The sequence below is a fragment of the Myotis yumanensis genome, unplaced genomic scaffold, assembly GCF_028538775.1.
Source record: "Myotis yumanensis isolate MYYU_CA2020_CCGP unplaced genomic scaffold, mMyoYum1.0.hap1 SCAF_5, whole genome shotgun sequence".
NCBI classification, from domain to species: Eukaryota; Metazoa; Chordata; class Mammalia; order Chiroptera; family Vespertilionidae; genus Myotis; species Myotis yumanensis.
In genome coordinates this window covers 58467091-58485664 of record NW_027223756.1, presented here as the reverse complement: position 1 = coordinate 58485664, position 18574 = coordinate 58467091, and the positions used below count along the sequence as shown (strand labels likewise).

General features: G+C 52.3%; 1 protein-coding gene across 1 annotated transcript; it reads left to right on the top strand.

Annotated features, from left to right (window-relative positions):
* Window positions 1–513: 513 nt before the first annotated feature.
* On the top strand, window positions 514–17542 carry LOC139011370 (phospholipid-transporting ATPase IK-like). The gene is made up of 25 exons (XM_070416933.1): window positions 514–589; window positions 1968–2059; window positions 2488–2601; window positions 3712–3813; window positions 4135–4196; window positions 4756–4828; window positions 4962–5032; window positions 5491–5573; window positions 6627–6785; window positions 7076–7164; window positions 7695–7885; window positions 7971–8362; window positions 8714–8902; window positions 8980–9110; window positions 9947–10111; window positions 10237–10348; window positions 10896–10971; window positions 11196–11280; window positions 11549–11789; window positions 11876–12099; window positions 14788–14871; window positions 15396–15629; window positions 15805–15943; window positions 16138–16265; window positions 17333–17542. Exons 1-25 carry the CDS (start codon window positions 514–516, stop codon window positions 17540–17542), a joined length of 3522 nt encoding a protein of 1173 aa, XP_070273034.1.
* Window positions 17543–18574: the final 1032 nt, after the last annotated feature.

Genomic DNA, 18574 nt, shown 5'->3' with positions numbered 1-18574 from the left:
CACCCCACCCCACCCCACCCCACTGTGCAGGACGCTGCCCACTGGGCCACTGCAGCGCCCCTATGGTGGCCCCACTGGTGACCAGCCTCGGCCCCGCCCCGCCCCGCCCCCAGAACCCTCCCCGAGGCCACGCCCACTCGTCGTGGCCCCGCCCCCGCCCCGCCCCTCCCAACGGCTGTACCGGCCGCCCTGGTCCGCCGCCCGCGGGGCTTCCATTCAGCGGCCGCCGGGACCGAGGACAGAGAGCGATGAAGCTCAGGATGGGGGGCAGCCCGGACAGACGGGGAGCCCGGAAGAGGCGCCTGTTCAAGCTGGGCCCGCCTGAGCACCCCGAGGGGAAACCCGAGGGGTGAGGCGGCGGCTGGCCGGGCAGGGGCACGCGGGCAGGACTGGGGGAGCGGCTGGGGGCTGTGAGGCGCCCCGATTGAAGGAGGGACCAGGAAGGAGGCGGGGGGGGGCGGGGGGGGGCGGTCAGGGCTCGGGGGGAGTCTGCTGTCTGCCTCCCTCGCGGCGATGCCGCCTCCAGAGCACACTCAGACCCGGAGCCGCGGGCGCTGTAGCCACACGAAGGGCCACGACCTCCGACCCAGTCGGTCAGCAAACTAGGAGGGAGCCCCTCGCTGGGGAGGCTTGGTGTCCATGTGGGAATCTTGGGGGGTGGGGTGAGGGGGGGCAGCGGGGCTCAGTGGTGGGCAGTGGGGCTCAGTGGGGGGCAGTGGGGCTCAGTGGGGGGCAGTGGGGCGCAGTGGGGGGCAGTGGGGCTCAGTTGGGGGCAGCGGGGCTCAGTGGGGGGCAGTGGGGTGCAGTGGGGCTCAGTGGGGGGCAGTGGGGCGCAGTGGGGGGCAGTGGGGCTCAGTGGGGGGGGGCAGTGGGGGGCAGCGGGCTCAGTAGTGGGCAGCGGGGCTCAGTGGGGGGCAGCAGGCTCAGTGGTGGGCAGTGGGGCGCAGTGGTGGGCAGTGGGGCGCAGTGGGGCGCAGTGGTGGGCAGTGGTGGGCAGTGGGGCTCAGTGGGGGGGGCAGTGGGGGGCAGTGGGGGGCAGCAGGCTCAGTGGGGGGCAGCAGGCTCAGTGGTGGGCAGTGGGACGCAGTGGTGGGCAGTGGGGCGCAGTGGGGCGCAGTGGTGGGCAGTGGTGGGCAGTGGGGCTCAGTGGGGGGGGCAGTGGGGGGCAGTGGGGGGCAGCAGGGCTCAGTGGTGGGCAGTGGTGGGCAGTGGTGGGCAGTGGGGCTCAGTGGGGCGCAGTGGTGGGCAGTGGGGTTCAGTGGGGCGCAGTGGGGGCAGTGGCGGTGGAGGGGGGCAGCGGCAGCTGGGGGTTACAGTCCTTCATCCTGGGGGCACCCAGGGAAGGACCCAGAGCTAGAGGCTGAGCCTTCAGAGCCTGACGAGGGGAGCCGTGAGGCGGGAGGTGGCAGCCGGGAGGCAGAACTAAGGGACGGGTCTGGCAAAGGCTGGCCCCCCGCTGACCCGGCCCCTCCCCACAGCTCGCCCAGCTTGTGCAGCCTGGGCCCCAGCGAGGCCCCGGGGGAGGAGGCGGAGGAGAAAGCAGGTGCGTGCTGGGGCCGCTGGGGGCCCCGGGAGGAAGCCAGGAGCGATGCAGAGGTTCGCTGACGGGGAGACCCCACATCCACCCGGCAGACCCGCCACGGGGTTCTCGTTGGGTTCCAGCCCCCGTGACTGAGTGCTGGACTCTGGATTTGGGGGCTGCAGACCGGAAGGGGCCGGGCTGCCCGGGCGAACCGCTGGGCTCTGACCCCGCCTGCAGAAGGGCGGGCCTGTGTCCACACTTGGTGACTGGCCCTGGCCCAGGCTGGTGGTGGCCGACCAGCTCCCACACCCGTGGCCAAGAGCCAGGCGACCCTGTGTCTAGGTTCCCCAGGTGCCCCGAACCCTCCTCTGGGGGGTCATTAGGCGGGTTTACACCCCTTGCAACCCCCCCTCCCCCCCCCCCCCCCCCCCCCCACTGGCTTCAGTGTTCACCTGGGAGGTGAAGGCCAACGACAGGACCTACAACAACCAGTTCAAGGAGAAGGCTTTCCTGTGTTGGCAGAGGAGGAAGTACAAGGTGGGTGGCCTCTCCTACCTCCTCCCCCCTACTTTCCCCCCCACTCCCGCCCCCAGTTTTAATCATGAGCAAATCACCAGTTTGGTGCTAGAATGTCCTGTGTTTCCTTGCCAGCCCCCACCCCATTCCCATTAAAATCAGTTAATATTAAACCTTCAAAGTGCATCAGGCTCTACCTAAATCTTTTGACGTGTGTGACTCACTTTGAGAACTACAGGGTCACAGCCCTCTTCTGTGAGTCTTTGCATCCAGTAGAGGCTCAGTTAATGCTGGCTCAAGGCCCAGCCCTCAGCTAGCACTCAATACATCTGGCTTGAGACTTTGTCTGCACTGGGTGCTCAGTTACTGCTGATAGTAGCTAAAGGGCGGGGTGAGGCCAAGGTGGAGTCCTGGCCTGGGCAGTGCCCCCATGCTGGCTCTCATTCTAGGGCAACATCATTCACACAGCCAAGTACAACTTCTTCTCCTTCTTGCCCTTGAACCTGTACGAGCAGTTCCACCGAATATCCAACTCCTACTTCCTTCTTATCATCATTCTCCAGGTAGGGCAGGGTCGGGGTGGCCCCAGGGGCCAGCACCTGTGCACACACCACTTCTTCCACCTGCTGGAATCGCCTCCTCCAAGAAGCCCTACCTGACCACCTTTGACACATGGCTGTGTAGACACTTGGTGGGGGTGGGAGGATGTGTGTCTGTCTGTGAGGTTGGTTGGTTGGTTGGATGGGGAGGCAGGGGTGGGGCAGTGTCTGGCTCCTCCTCACACACTGGGAAATGGCTGAGTCCCCCTGCCTAGCCCAGGGCCTGGCAACAGGAGGTGCTCAATACACATTCAGCGATGGTGCGTGAGTGGCTCCTTCAGATCCAAGGAGGGTGCAGCCTCTCCCCAGGATAGACAGCCTTGGCCACATAACCCCTTGGCCCCATCCACCCAGCTGACTCCAAAGGTTGAGGATCAAAGGGTTGAGAGCAGATTCTAGGGACCTGCTGGGCTACTTCCCAGCACCTGGGTGTCCCTGCCAGAAGGGCAGATGTTGGCCTGTCTCAGTTGAGTGGGCAGTTTGCAGAGCACCCTGACCGCCCCCCCGCCCACCCCCCCCCTGCCCTCAACAGCTCAGTCTGGTCTGACCCTCTCCTTTTCTTCATCGATCCCATGAACATACAGTGTGCAGGTCCAATGCTGGAAACGGAGGACCCAGCAGTTGCCCTGACACCCACTCTCATTAAACCACATGGCAGGGCCCAGTGATGGAAAGGAGACCCACTCTCCCACCCAGGCTTGTCTGCGATTCACTTGGAGCTCAGGCCCGAAGGGTGACTTGGAAAAGCAGAACTATAGGGAGAGAAATAGTAAACCCAAGGCTCTGAGGAGGGAACATACTTGGGGTTCCTGGAAGATGTGACATGGGAGCTGGGCATGGAAGGGAGATGAGTTTGCTGGGGCGGGGGGGGGGGGGGGGGAGTTCTGGGCAGGGTGTGGAATAATAGGCCATTGTCTCAAGATTTGTGGGGGGAGGTGGCTGGCCCTGAGCCCAGGTGGTGGTGGCAGGTGGGACACAGGATGCCAGGTTGAGGGTCTGGATGGGAGGGCAGGGGGAGGCAGTTGTGGGGAGTGTCAGGAGTGGTGGGTCAGTGTGAACCACCGTGTCTGTCAGGGTGCCTTTCCTGAAATCTCCACGATGCCCTGGTTCACCCTCTTTGCCCCACTTATCTGCCTCCTCCTCATCCGTGCCATACGAGACCTGGTGGATGATATCGTAAGTAGAGTCACGGAACTGCTGGGGAGGGCACTGGGGGCAGGCAGGGTCTTTGTCTTGCTTCCACAAGGGATAGGTGCACGCACAACATGGCCCTTTGGCCCTTGCTGCCAATAGCTATTGTCCCAGCAGTTCCCACTTCCCCCACCAGGGTCCCTGGACAGATGTGGCTGGTGCGGGCTCACTATAGGAGCCACGTGTATGAGCTGGAACTGCTCTGCAACTAGGCCCTTCACCAGGGTGGTGTGGGGGCAGGATGGGTGGGGGCAAGGCACAAGGCTGTGACAGGGCCACCCCTCTAACCCATCCCTATTGACTCAGGGGCGACATAAGAGTGACAGCACCATCAACAACAGGCCCTGCGAGATGCTGGTGGGGGAGAGGTGAGGCCTCTAGTGCTGTGTTGGGGAGTTCATCCTGAGGAAGGGAACTCCAGCACAAGTGTGTGTGTGTGTGTGTGTGTGTGTGTGTGTGTGTGTACATATCAGGGAGGAGTGCCCAGAACCCTCCATGCCCCCCAGACATCTTGGTTGAATCTGATGTGTGACAGGGACCCAGCCATTATTTATTAGATGCCTGCTGTCTACCAGGCCTGGGATGTGTCTTGTGATGAGGACAGAGGCTGAGGACCTGATTGTTAACCCTTTCAGGCCTAAAAGTTCAGTGGAAAAGGGAGGCAGAGAAGTTCTGAAGAGACTTGGACAAAGAACTGGGGGAAGGGGCAAGGTTAGGGAAGGTTGGACTTCTTGTGTGGACTAAGAACCCCCTACCCCAAAAACCTGTAGGTGGGCACACAGGGAAGCAAAGCACCATGAAGGTATCTATAGCCCCAACCTCCTGAGGTTCTTTCTACTTCAGGATGGCAAGAGGGCCAAGGGTTTCAAAGATGGGTCTGTTTGGGGCCCTCTCTTACACCTGCCACCTCCCCCCCCCCCCCCATAGGTTTCTGCATAAAAAGTGGAAGGACCTGCATGTGGGGGACCTGGTCCGTCTGCATGACACAAACATTGTCCCGGTGAGCTGTCAGCCAGCCCAGAACTTCCCACTTCTAGTGTGGGGGTGGGAGGGCCTGCCTTCCCACTTGTCTTTCTCCTCTCCACTCCTGCAATGCTGTTTCCTTCCTCCCATCCCTACCTTCCCCACCCCAGGCCGATATGGTCTTGCTGTCCAGCACGGAGCCCAGCAGCTTGTGTTATGTGGAAACAGCTGACATCGATGGGTGAGATGTGGGTTATCAGTAGGCATTTGGGGGCCTGGGAGCCAGCAAGGCCTTCCTCATTCCCCAACAGCCACAAAATGTGGCTCCCCAAGCCCACTGGGATATTTAGGTCATTCATTCTGGGAGCATTTGGGGGCACTTGCAAGCTGGCAGGGGGCAATAACATTAAATCAGGTGAAGGGACCCATCTTTGCACCAACATTTCTAGAAGCCTTACTGTGCTCCAGGTATACCTGCCCAAAAGAAGGCCTGGAGTCTGGCTTCAGCCATTTTGAAAATGCCCTGTGTGATTTGGGGCAAGGCTTTCTTTCTCTGGGCCTCAGACTTCTCGTGGGCAGCTGGCATGCATAGTAGGGGCTCAGTGAAAATGTTTGAGTGACTTTTGAAAAGGGCTGGAGATGTCTTGCCTGGGTACTATCTGTTCCTACCTCTTATCTCACTCCCCTTCTCATCATCAGGGAGACCAACTTGAAGTATAAGCAGGCCCTGTTAGTCACGCATCATGAGCTGACCACTATAAAGAGCATGGCTTCCTTCCAAGGTAAGAGGTAGTAGTTCATCCACCATCCACCCATCTGGGTCTTTGTCTGCCCCTCTGTACAGTGGGCATGAAATTTCCCCATCTCACTGGGTTTTGGGGAATGGCAATGGCGTTTGCTGGAGGGAGGTGAAATAGCTTTTAACAGACCAGCTTATCCAGGCCTGTTTCATGTCCTTTGAATCCATGAAACAGTTGGGGTGTTTTCTGTTATTGTTACAAAACATGCAACACTCTTTTATCAGGCTTTTTTTTTTTTAAACATTGATCACATTAAATGTTTTTGGTTGTTTAATCAAAAAGGCAGCATGTTGTGTGTACAGAGATAGGGAACTGACTCACCCATTGCAGTATGTTTTTATTTCCCACCTGGAAAGTGAGACATTTCACACCTGTGGGTTACAAGTGGCCCAAGGCCCAGCAAGGGGACACATTTTTTTTCCTGTCTTGTTGCAAAAACCAGTTACTTTAATTGGTGCTGGAGCAGAATCTTTTCTCTTGAACCACAACCCTTTGGTTCCTGATATTCAAGCACTGGCTGCATTTGTTTTCATGATATCTGAGGAAAAGCCTAGCTTACATGGAGAGCTAGGCACTGTCTGCCAGATGCTGATCTGGTTCCCAAAGTCCCCAGGATGATGAAGATGAGGCTGGAACTCACAGGTATTCGAGACACCACTGGCAGGAGTACATGTCTAGTGACTCTCAGGATTGTAACCAGGAGGAAGGGGGATTAATGGAGGTGGGCGTGGGGGGGGGGGGACCTGAAGGATCAGAAGAAAGGGTTTTCTTGATGAGGTGCAAGTCCTGGCACAGGGAACAGCATGCACAAAGGCCCTGAGGCTTAATAGAACCAGCTTTTGGAGCATCCAGAAGAGGAGGATTTATGGCAGGAGGATTGAGGTACCAATGGGACAAGTTTTGGGCATTGTGAAGATGGCTGGAGCCAGAAAGTGATGGGAAGTGTTCCCCACATCCTGCTCTACCCTGCATTGGAGAAGCATGGCCCTACCCCAGGCATGCCTCTCAGCTCCTTGATTGCTCTGTTACTCACAGGCAAGGTGGTGTGTGAGGAACCCAACAGTCGGATGCACTACTTTACCGGGCACCTGGAATGGGAGGGCAAGAAATACTCCCTGGACAGTGGCAATATCCTTTTACGTGGCTGCAAGATTCGAAACACAGACACCTGCTATGGAATGGTCATCTATGCTGGTATGACCACTCTAGGGCCCCTGCAGCATGAGCTGCCCTGGTGGGGGTGGGTGAGAACCCTCAAGTTGTTGCCTGCTGAGTGTCTGCTGCCACAAGATGTGGGGCTCTTGGCACAGCTTCTATGGAGCCTTGGGTTCTAAAACTGGAAATAAGCATATTGAGCCATCCCCCTTGGATGGGTGGCTAGTCAGGTAGGTGGATGGATGGGTAGAGGGGTGGGGTGACAGAGGGATGGAGGATGAGGTGGATGGACAGGCAGGTGGACAGATGGATGGATGCAAACCATGCAGGTTTTGACACAAAGATCATGAGGAACTGTGGCAAGATCCATCTGAAGGGGACCAAGATAGACCGTCTGATGAACAAGCTGGTAATCATGGTGAGCTTCACAGAGCCCCTGCCCTGGGGTGGGGGTTGAGGGACACGAAAGAGGGAAGGGAAGGGGCCCTTCCCATAGACAAAGGCTGTCATTTTTCAGGCCTCATTTTCCTTCCTCTGCAAAATGTGTGCAGCCTGATCCTACAAACAGAGGTCTGTGGGCCAGAAAATATTCTTGTAATCAAAATCTTTAAAAAATTTCTCAATTCTGAAATTTTTTCAAACCTACAGGAGACAATAAAATGTTCACCTACTCTCCGTGGACATTTATTTAACAATTCTTAACTTTTTGCCTAATCAACTGTCTTTTTAAATAAGTCACTGTAATAATTTTTATAATAACAGCCATAGAACTCAGCAAAACCCCTGCAAGTTCCCTCCCCCTAGGACTGCCAGCCACCTCTTCTCAGCCCTCCTCCCCCATCCTGATGGGTGGGGGTGCTTCCCCTCTCCTGTTTGTCTTTTACACTGTGGTGTGTCCGTGCTGCCTTGGGTTCCCCCCAGGCTCTACTGTCTCCCTTTGCTGAGCAGATTTGCATATTCGTGGTGCTGATCTCTATGGCCTTGACCTTGGGCTTCTGGAGCAAGGTGACGGAATTCAAGACAAAGCACTATTATTTGCTTAGGATGCACATGCATAGTCTGACCATCGAGTCTATCTTCATACTCGTGAGCTTCGTCATTCTGCTCAGTGTCATGATGCCCATGGCCATGTTCATCACGTGAGTCCGGGGTACTACTCAGCGAGAGGGAAGTGGAAGCTCAGGTAGGCAACGGGACAGGGTGTGACCCAGCATGTGTTTGCAGAGCTGAATTCATCTACCTGGGGAACAGTGTCTTCATTGACTGGGACGTGGAGATGTACTATGCTCCCCAGGACTTGCCTGCCAAAGCCCGTAGCACCAGTCTCAATGTCCAGCTGGGCCAGGTGGGGTACATCTTCTCGGACAAGACTGGCACGCTCACACAGAACATCATGACCTTCAAGAAGTGCTGCATCAATGGCATTGTCTACAGCCCAGAACAGGAGAATATATGTGAGGAGAACCCCTCCCTCTGCAATTTATTTGCCGATCAGAAGCTGCTGTTCAGAAACTCGAAGCTCCTGAGTATTGTGCACACCAACAAGGACAACGTGGTGCGGGAGTTCTGGCGTCTCCTGGCCATCTGCCACACAGTGATGGTGGAGGAGAAAGACAGTGAGTGCTTTGCTGGCTACATGGGCCCTGGAGCTTCTGAGGTGGTGGTCTGGCCTTCGAGGTTGTCCATCCCAACCCCCAGGGCTCCTGTTACCCACCTTAGAGTGTGGTCAGGCATGAGGCTGGAGATCTGTTGCTGAGCTGGGAAGAGGAGGTCCCAAGATGGGGGCCTAAGTGCCCACTTTCTTTTACTTGGCTTAGAGGTTGTACTGGCCCAGGAGACCATTGTCTTATATCTGGTGAGCACCAACTGTGTCCATTGGAGATGGGTGGTAGGTTCCCAAAAAAGACAGCATGTCCTCAGCAAATGTTCCCCTCCCACATCCCATCCCATGGCCCCTCCCCTGCCAGATCAGCTACTCTACCAGGCAGCATCCCCTGATGAGGAGGCACTGGTCACAGCGGCCCGGAATTATGGCTATGTGTTCCTGGCACGCACCCAGGACAGCATCACGGTGATGGAGCTGGGGGAGCAGCGGGTATACCAGGTCCTGGCCTTGATGGACTTCAATAGCATCCGAAAGCGGATGTCCATTCTGGGTGAGCGCCCTCGGCCCAGGGTTGGAGATTGGCAGGAAGGGGAGCACTTATAGGTAGCCAGGCCTCTCCTTCCACAGTCCGAAACCCCGAGGGCTCCATCTACCTCTACACCAAAGGCGCAGACACTGTCCTTTTTGAACGCCTGCATAAGAAAGACATGTATAGGAAAAAGCAGATCGTGAAAGCAGCTACAGAAGAGGCCTTAACTGTGAGTCCTGTGAGAAGGGAGGGAGGCTGGGTAGAGGGGGTAAAGAGAAGGGAAGGTATGCAGAGAAATGGCCTCAGGTACACAGACTAGTCATATACAGTTGGCCAGGCTGTGCCCTTAACCCTTCACAGAGGGAGCATTTTTTTCTAAGTGACACAAGTGACCCTCTCTGGTTAGGCTTTGGCCCTGGATGCTCCCAGCCCCCTCAGACCTTTTCTAGTCAGGTGTGGGTTCTGAGACACACTCTGCCCCAAATCTTTTGTCTCCATGAGTGAACCCCAAATGTCTCAGCTAACCTTTTGAAGCTGTGTCCTGCTGCCCTCTCTAGACTAACTCTCCTTGCCCACAGGGCATTCCCTAGGACCCCAATTTTCCCCATGCTCATGCGATGCCCCAGGAACTTTGCACACACTGTTCCCTCTGCTTGGATGTCTTCCTCCACTCTGTCACTCAGGATCTTTTGATCCTCAGGGCTCTGCTACCTCCAAAGAGACTTTCCTGCCTGACCCTAACATGGGGCTGACATGTTATGCCAGGTTACTGCTCTATGGCCCAGCTCTGACCCTTTGAGATTGCCCAAGGCCTTTGCTGAATCCTCAGCATCACCCAGCACAGGGATCAGGGTTTGTGCAAAGAGTGTTCTTGGCGTCTCATTCAGGACTTCTCAGAGTGCCCAGCTCTGTCAGGAGCAGGAGTCCAGGGCAGGTAACTAGTCTCTAAGAACTGGGGAAGTGCAATCAAGGTTCAGGGAGCCTAGGCACAGGGAGAAGGGGCTGAAAGAAGCAGAGGGAGGCAGAGGTGACAGGGTGGCACCTGCCTGCCCGCCCGGCCCCCAGTCCTTTGCTGAGGAGACCCTGCGCACACTGTGCCTGGCCTATAAAAAGGTGGAAGAGGACCAGTACAAAGAGTGGAACCAGCGGCACCAGGAAGCCAAGATCCTTCTTGAGAACCGAGCCCAAGCCCTCCACCAGGTATACGAGGAGATAGAGCAGGACCTCCAGGTGAGCATGGCATAAGAAGTGAGGGGGCTACAGCACCCTGGCTATGGGACCATGGATCTCCCACTTGTGCTGGGGTTAACTGGGTCCCTGCTCAGTCAGTCTATTCCTGCTCACTCCCCATCCAGCTGCTGGGAATCACAGCCATTGAAGACAGGCTTCAGGATGGTGTTCCTGAAACTATCCAGTGTCTCAAGAAAGGGAACATCAAAATATGGGTACTCACAGGGGACAAGCAAGGTAGGTCCTAGGGTGGCCATTGATGTGGGAGTAAGGACTTATAGATGCCCCAAGCACTATACCATCAACCTATCCCACTGGTCTGGGTTCAGTCCTGCCCCCCACCTTGTCCTGGGGAAAGGAAGATGGGATGATTAAAACTGCTGGCACCTCCCTACTAATTCAGTAGGTTCTGAATTAGTGCTTCTGTGGGTGGGAGGCACATACACACAAAATATTTAAAATGACGTTTTACAGCGGCGTTGTTATAAAGACGAATGTCAAGGCTGGAAAACATAGTTTTATTCAGATTTTAAAGTAAGTTCTTTTGGTGGGTTCCTAAAAGTGCCCATGGGCCCTAGCCTGATAAGTCTAATGATCCCTTGGCCCCTGCCCCAGATAGCCAGAGTGCAGGCCCCTTTGCTCAGAGCTGCAGGCCAAAATCTCGGGCAAGCTCTCATTGGCCAGCCTGGGTTGCACCCTTCTCTGAACCAGTTGCCATAGCCAGGAGTGGGCTGAGTGCCTGGGCATGGCCCCAGGCAAGGGGCTGAGCTGGGCTGGTTTGCAGAGACGGCGGTGAACATTGGCTATGCTTGCCAGCTGCTGTCTGAGAACATGCACATTCTGCATGAGGAGCAGATAATGTAAGGAGTTGGGGGTGGGGGCAGGTGAATTGGTTGGGGGCAAGGTTAGGGTGGGGGATAGTGAACACCCATGGCTACCTAGGTGTGGCCCTGGGGATCAGCAGAGTGTCCTCAGCCTCCACCTGGCTGGACTCCCAGAAGGGGAAACTGAGGCACAGCTGGAGGTGGAGGATGGAAGGAAGCTTGTTCCTGGGCATGGCTGAGCCCCAACTGGGTCCCTGCAGTGCAATCCTTGGAGCCTACCAGGAGACCAAGAACAACCTGCCTCAGGTCGAGATGGCTGCCATGATCGTTACTGGAGAATTTCTGGTCAGTATCAACTCAGGCTTGACTGGGGTCCCTAACATGGGGGAGGGAACTGGGAAGACGGAGTGGGGGTAGACTGTTGGAAAAGCCAAAATGAAAGCCACGCTAGGAGATGGTTTTCAGATGAACTGGAGCCCATGTGGTCAAGTCCACACTGGGGTTTGCGGCAGAAGGCCGGGAGGGAGCTGAGGCCAGTTGGGGACGTTCATTAAGGGGAGAGGTGAAAGCAGAGTGATGTGCCCCCTCGCCCCCACCCTCCCTTGCTAACCAGGACCAGCTGATGAAGAGTGTAGCAGCGCCGGTGCTGCAGAATAAGGACTCCAACACCCCCCAGAGTCCGGAGGTGTGGCGGGAACGGACCTTCGTGGAACTGGCCTGTAGGTGCAAAGCAGTCATCTGCTGCCGGGTGACACCCAAGCAGAAGGCTTTGATTGTGGCACTGGTCAAGAAATACAAGAAGGTAGTGACCCTGGCCATCGGGGATGGTGCCAACGATGTCAACATGATCAAGAGTGAGTGGTGGGCACTGGTTCTGGGGGGAAGGCATGTGGTGGGCTGGGGGTGGCCCAGGGCCAACATGCTGCATATGCTCCTGCAGCTGCGGACATCGGTGTAGGGCTGGCGGGCCAGGAGGGCATGCAGGCGGTGCAGAACAGTGACTACATGCTAGCCCAGTTCCGATTCCTGAGGCGACTGCTGCTGGTGCACGGGCGCTGGTCCTACATGCGAGTGTGCAAGTTCCTACGCTACTTCATTTACAAGACGCTGGCCATCATGATGGTTCAGATCTGGTTCGCTTTCTACAGTGGCTTCACTTCTCAGGTGCACTGCAGGCAACAGCCCTTTGGGGATTCTCTGTGTTGGGGTTCTGCGCCCTTCCCATGGCCTGCAGAAGGGTGGTGGGCATTACCTACTCCACTCTAGGGTCCTCATGGGGCAGGGCTTGCCTGAGGTCGCAGGGCCAATCAATAATTTCTATGGCATTCATAGAGGTATAGAGTATAGATAAAGAGAGGGGATGATTTCTGCTCAGTCAGCTTTGAGCCTGACATTTTCAGGGATATTTGACAGATTTGAGCTCTGAAGGCAGGGCAGGACAGCACATGCTCCAAAGGGTAAATCTTTCTAGGGGAAAGAGGGAAAGCTTGAACCCCAGAGAAGATAAGACTATGGGGTCTGGGTCCTAACTTTAAGACACTCTTGACAGTGTTGTGGTGAAGAATAAGTGTGCCTCCTAGAGCCTGAGAAGAGTCCTAGGAAGATGATTTCCCATGAGTATCAGGAAATTGTTTGAAAATAGATGGCTGTGATAGAGAATAAGCTGCTGTCGTTGTTATCCAGGCATTTGAGAGAGAGCTTTACCAGAGGGCACCCTTGAATAAGTATAATTGTTTGTTTTACTTTTTTGTTTCCAAATATTTTATTCATTTAGATGCTGCTGTGCATGGAATTTGTTTTCTTAATTCCCTTTTGAGATAGCTTATTGCTGGTGTGTAGAAACAGATGGGGTTTTTTGCTAAATTCTTTTTATTGACTCTAGGAGACTTCTGGAGGATCCCTGGGGATTTCCTGCATGTCATCTGCAAATATAGTGTTTTCCCTTTCTTCCTCTCCAATTTGGATGCATTTTCTTTTCTTTTCTTACCTAATTTCTCTGGCTGAAACTCCCAGCGAGATGGTGAGGGTTGGCATCTTTTTTTTCCTGGTCTTACTGAGGACATCATTCTGTCTTTCTATACTTCTCCCTCACTTATTTATGAAATTACTTGTTTTTATCAGTTTGGACTCCTGGGTATTTTTTATTGTGCATTTCATTGCTCCGATTGTCCCCGGCCTGTTTTATTCCCTGAGCATAACTTCATTTTTGGCACTACAAGAGGTTCCAGGCTAATAAGGAAACCTGGTTCTTTTCATCAGAGAAGGGTAGTGTTAGACACTAAGAGCTAAGTGCTCAGTGTGTGCTTAGGGCCACTGGGTGCTATTACCCTCTCAATAGACAGATTTAGGAAATGTACACATATTAGCCCATGGATAGAAGCATCTCTATGTCTATTTTTATTTACATGTCTACCCATCTAGCTTGTGTATATTAAAAATTATGTGAGTTCACACTGATAGTTCTGATTCCAATCCTACAAGACAAGGCTCAGCTTAGCCCTTTTCCAGGTACTCATTTATGACACTTCTCCAGCAGTGAGAAACTTGATTCTTATAAAATTCTTGATCATTATTTTTTGCTTACTTGCGGAATGCGCATAAAATGATTTTTGAGTTCTGGGTCAATGTGGCTCAGTTGGTTGGGCGTTGTCCCATGCACTGAAAGGTTGCTGTTTCAATTCCTGTGTCAGGGAATATGCTCAGATTTTGGGCTTGATCCCTGGTGGGAGTTCTGGAGGGGACAGCCAATCAATATTTTGTTCTCACATCAATGTTTCTCTGCCTAACTCTCTCAAAATCAATAAAATATTTTTTAAAAAATTTTGTCAATGTAAGAAACATTCAAATCTGTAGAGAATTTTTGTGACAATTGCTAGGAAGCAAAATTTCAGCAGATTAAGAAAATGCTCCAGAGAATGGCAGTTTTGCACCTCATTTTATATATAACAATCAAAAGAGCAGATCCAAGTGGGTTACATGAAATTTATTAGTGATAAATTGGGGAGGTGCATGAAAGAAAGCAAAGCAGGGAAACCTCTGGAACTGAGTGAAAAGTAAAATGATAGACACATCTTTTACATAGGTGGGTACAGGATAGTTAACAGTCAAAAATTAATAACAATGGGGGGATTTGTGGTCTCCACAAAGTGGAAAATTACTGTGACATTCCAAAGATGTGCTATACATGCAAAAAGACTATAGGTTCAGGTAAGGTAAAGATTGACCTTTGTCAGGGAAGATGTAGGTCCAGGACATGACTACTCACCATAAACTGCTTTTAGTTTTAAAAGTTTTTATTTTAGACCATCCTTTGTGGTTATGTTAGATCTCTGAGTTTGCAAGACTGCCACACAGGCATTCTCTAAGCTTGTCAGGTTAGCATGTGGCCCCTATTTGTCCACATTTTAAAAAATGGTTTTTGGAACAGAAGCCCTCTCTCCTCCATAGACTTTAACTGGACTGGATTCGGGCTTTGGAAAGAGAGTTGGTTGAGCTCATTGTCTGCTAGGGTCTCTTCCAACTCCTTTTTACCCAGCAATGTCTCCCTAAATCTAAAATGACCAAAAACCACACTTTTTAGCCATATTTCCTCTTATAGCTCTTTACTTGCAGTTCTCATTAAACACACAATGATTCTATTTTAAAATAATTAGATTCTGCTTTTTCTCTTTTATTTTCCAAACTTAATCCATCCGTTGATTATAATGCAACTTCCTAACTCACTAGGAATCCTTCCCAGGTGCATAGCTAACTTGAGTGGGTCTCCTCAGGTAAAGAACATTTCGGTTTCTGGCCATTTGGCATCTGAAGGCTTATCACTAACCACATTCTCCCATTCCTTCCCACCCTTAGCCTCTTTATGAAAGCTGGTTCCTGGCGCTCTTCAACCTGGTGTACACCACCCTCCCGGTTCTGTACATCGGACTGTTTGAACAGGTGAGCAGGCCAAGGACTTGCTTCCTCCTTCCCTGGAGATGCTCCTGTCTCTGCCCCACCTCCTCCTCCGGGGGGTTGGGCTAGGGTGGGGATGGGACTGGGAGAGTACTATTGTTCCCACCAGAGCCCAACCTGATAGTGGATGAAGCTCTCTTGCCCAGCTACCTCCCCCAAGTCTCAATCCCACAGTGGGGAAGAGATCAGAAAAGATGGTTCTCCTCTTTAAGAGGAGTCTGGCTACGTAATCCAGATTAGGGCAGTCCAGTAGAACCTTTAGGATGATGGAAGTGCCTCATGCCTATGCTCTTTACCAACCACAGAGGGCTAACAATTAGTACTTGAGGCTTCCTGGTGTGACCTGAAGAATGAGACATAGCATTTCATCTTTTTAAAGTTTTTAAACTGGTAAAACAGTAACAAAATTCACCATCTCACCATTCTCACATGCATGGTTCAGGCATGCCAAGCATGCATGTTCCTGGGAAACCAACTTCCAGAATTCCTCCACCCCACCCCCACTCCAGGATGTGAGTGATGAGCAGAGCCTGGAGCTGCCTGAGCTGTACATTGCTGGCCAGAAGGATGAGCTCTTCAACTACTGGGTCTTCTTCCAAGCCATTATCCATGGCACAGGAACCTCCCTGGTCAACTTCTTCATGACCCTGTGGATCAGCCATGACATTATTGGGCCCATCAGTGACTATCAGTCTTTTGCCACTGTCATGTCCCTGTCGGGCATGCTATCAGTCACCATGGAGGTAGGCAGGGCTGCTGCCCTCCCCACTCCCAGTGGGACTTTGAACACCAACCATGGAGGTCTCATCACCTGGTGACCCTCACTGAGAGGCTTTAGCAGGTGCCACCCTTCAACCTCCACATAGCCTTGCCTGGAATTCTGACCCTCCTGGTTTAACCCTCCTTTTTCCCATTCAGGTCATCCTCATCATCAATTACTGGACAATCCTGAGCGTGTTGGCCATTTTCTTCAGCCTCTGCTTCTACATAGTCATAACTAGGGCCAGCCAGAGTGTCTGGCTCTTCACAGTCTCCCCCACAACCTTCCCTTTTATGTGTGAGCCTTCCAGTAAGAGATAGGGGGGCCAGCCCTGGAGATGGGTGGGCCCAGTGTTGTAAGAGAATTTGCACAAAGGCACCCTGGGGGTTAAGGGTGAGGAAGGAGGTGGGTGTCAGGAAGAGGGGGTTTGGAGCAGGCTCTAGGGAGGCTAAACCCTAAGGCAGGCCATGACCCTCCCCTGTCTCCTTCAGCTGTTGAACAAAACGTGATATCTCACCCCTACGTCCTGCTGGTGATCATGCTGAATGTGTCACTAAACACCCTGCCTGTACTGGCCTTCCGTGTCATTTACCAAGCCCTCAAGCAGCTACGTCTCAAGGTGAGGGTGGCTGGGGTCCCCACTGCACATTGCTGGAAGCAGGGACTCCAAGGAGACGTAGAGCTGGGGTTAGGGGTTTGGAGACCCAGATGCACACCCAGTGCCCTCATGGGAGGCCAAGTAATGGGCTCTGGGACCCCAGAAAGGAAACCATACTTCCTGGAGTGGAGGTGGCCAGCCTGGTTCCAGCACTGACTTCGTCAGACTTCTACCATGAATTATCTAGGACTTGGGAATTGAGATGACAGAAATGACCTGGAAAAGGTTTAGGCAAAAGATTAAAAACACCCCCAAATGTGTCTGTTCGATAGATGAATGGATAAACACAGTGTGTGGTTCATCCACATATTGAAATATTATTCAGTCTTTAAAAAGAAGGAAATTCTGACCCCTGCTACAATGTGGATGAACCTTGAGGATATTATGCTCAGTAACGTAAGTCAATCACAAAAGGACAATACTGTATGGTTTCATTCATAGGAGGAGGTCCCTAGATGAGTCAGATTCATAGAAACAGAAAGTAGATAGTAGGAGCAGGTGCTGGGGGAATTAGTGTTGAACGGGAACAGCTTGAATTTGGGAAGATGAAGTTCTGAAGATGGATGGGAGTTGATGGTTGCATAACAATGTGACTAAAAGTGCTTAATGCCATTGAGCTATACTCTTAAAAATGGTTAAAATGGGACATTTCATGTCTATTTTACCACAATGAAAAAATGCTGGGGGACTTAAACTGTCTCAGGTAACAAATCTAGAAGGACAAGCTGCTGGGCTGTAGAATTGACTGGAATAGTGTACCAAGATATGGCCACAGACCTACCACATTTTGTCACACAGGCTGGAGACATGGCTACCCTGTGGTTAATTTCTCTTGCATTTGACATACGAGGGCACTTAAGGCACTTGGCAGTTGATCCAGAATCAGGTCCCATCGAGGACTCTAGTTGGGTCAACTTGGGTATGGAAGAGCCTGGTCAATGTATGGTGGCCACTGGGAGCAGGTAACCCAAGAGCAGTCTGCACAGTGTGAGATCTTGATGACCCTTGCTTGCCCCTTTACTCTGCAGGAAGAGAAGGAGGAGGAGAAAGAAGAGGTGGGAGAGGTCCCAATTGAGGAGATGGCTGAGGTGCCACGGGCCCGTCGCTCAAGCTATGCCTTCTCCCACCAAGAAGGCTATGCAGACCTCATCACACAGGGCACAATTATGCGCAGGTCACTAGGGTTCAGCAAATACTCATTTGATGATGATCGTTCCTCAAACATAGATTTCGTCTGATGAATTTTTTCATGAGCATTAAGTCACCCTGGTACCAGTAGAAGATGTCATTCCTGGGGGAGAATAGGTTCTAGCACTGGAGGGGGAAGGTGTCCTCTGAGGATATCATCTTTGTGATGAGCTCCTCCTTGATTGTGGAAGGGCAGTCTCTCTCTCTCTCTCTCTCTCTCTCTCTCTCTCTCTCTCTCTTTTCCTTATTGGTATCTGTAATAATGAAAAAATTAATTAGGCCATGAAGTCTATAAATTAATACTGTTATTAAAATGCTCTTTTGAACAACACATTTCTGGTGTCTGGTACAGTTTACCTAATGTCCATTTTCATGTAATTCTTACACAGTATAGATTCCATTAATGTCATCTAAATATTAAAACATTTGACATTCTTCTAAGTCTTCACAACACCCCTGTGAGGTAGTATGTGGTATTGACTACATACCACAGATGGGGAGTTCTAGGTATGGAAAGGTGAAGGAGGTGGCTCTTCAAAAGCCATGTGGCATAGCCAGGTGTGGTGTGGCATCAGGGCTGCACTCCAAATGTCTGCCTTGACATTTACAGGTCCCAGCACCACTGCAGAACTGCATGGAAAGACTCAGGGTGAGACCAAGTTCCTGTCTAGTTGAGAATTAAAGAAGGGTCTTTATAGGTCTTGTTTCTCAGAAAGCCGACCACTCACCCTGATCTTGAAAAAACAATGACTGACTGTCAGTTGCTCTTTTTAAGACTTGCATGAGTCGACTTGAATTTTGTAGCTGTGTGCTCAAAGCCGTTTGGAAGACAATTTGAAATGGCATTAGGGATGATGAAATTTTGAGAACAAAACATAGAAATCAATAGTTAATAGAGTTAATTCAAAACACAAACTATATGTTATGGTAAAAGAATAAAATCCTAAGTAAGTGGAGAATAATATTTCTCAGTGTTTAACAATGCCTTGCACAGAGCAGGTGTTGAATAAGCATTGCTTGGATAAAGGACAAATGACACATCTTTAACATGCCTGTCACAATAACCCTGTCTTGGGAGAAGG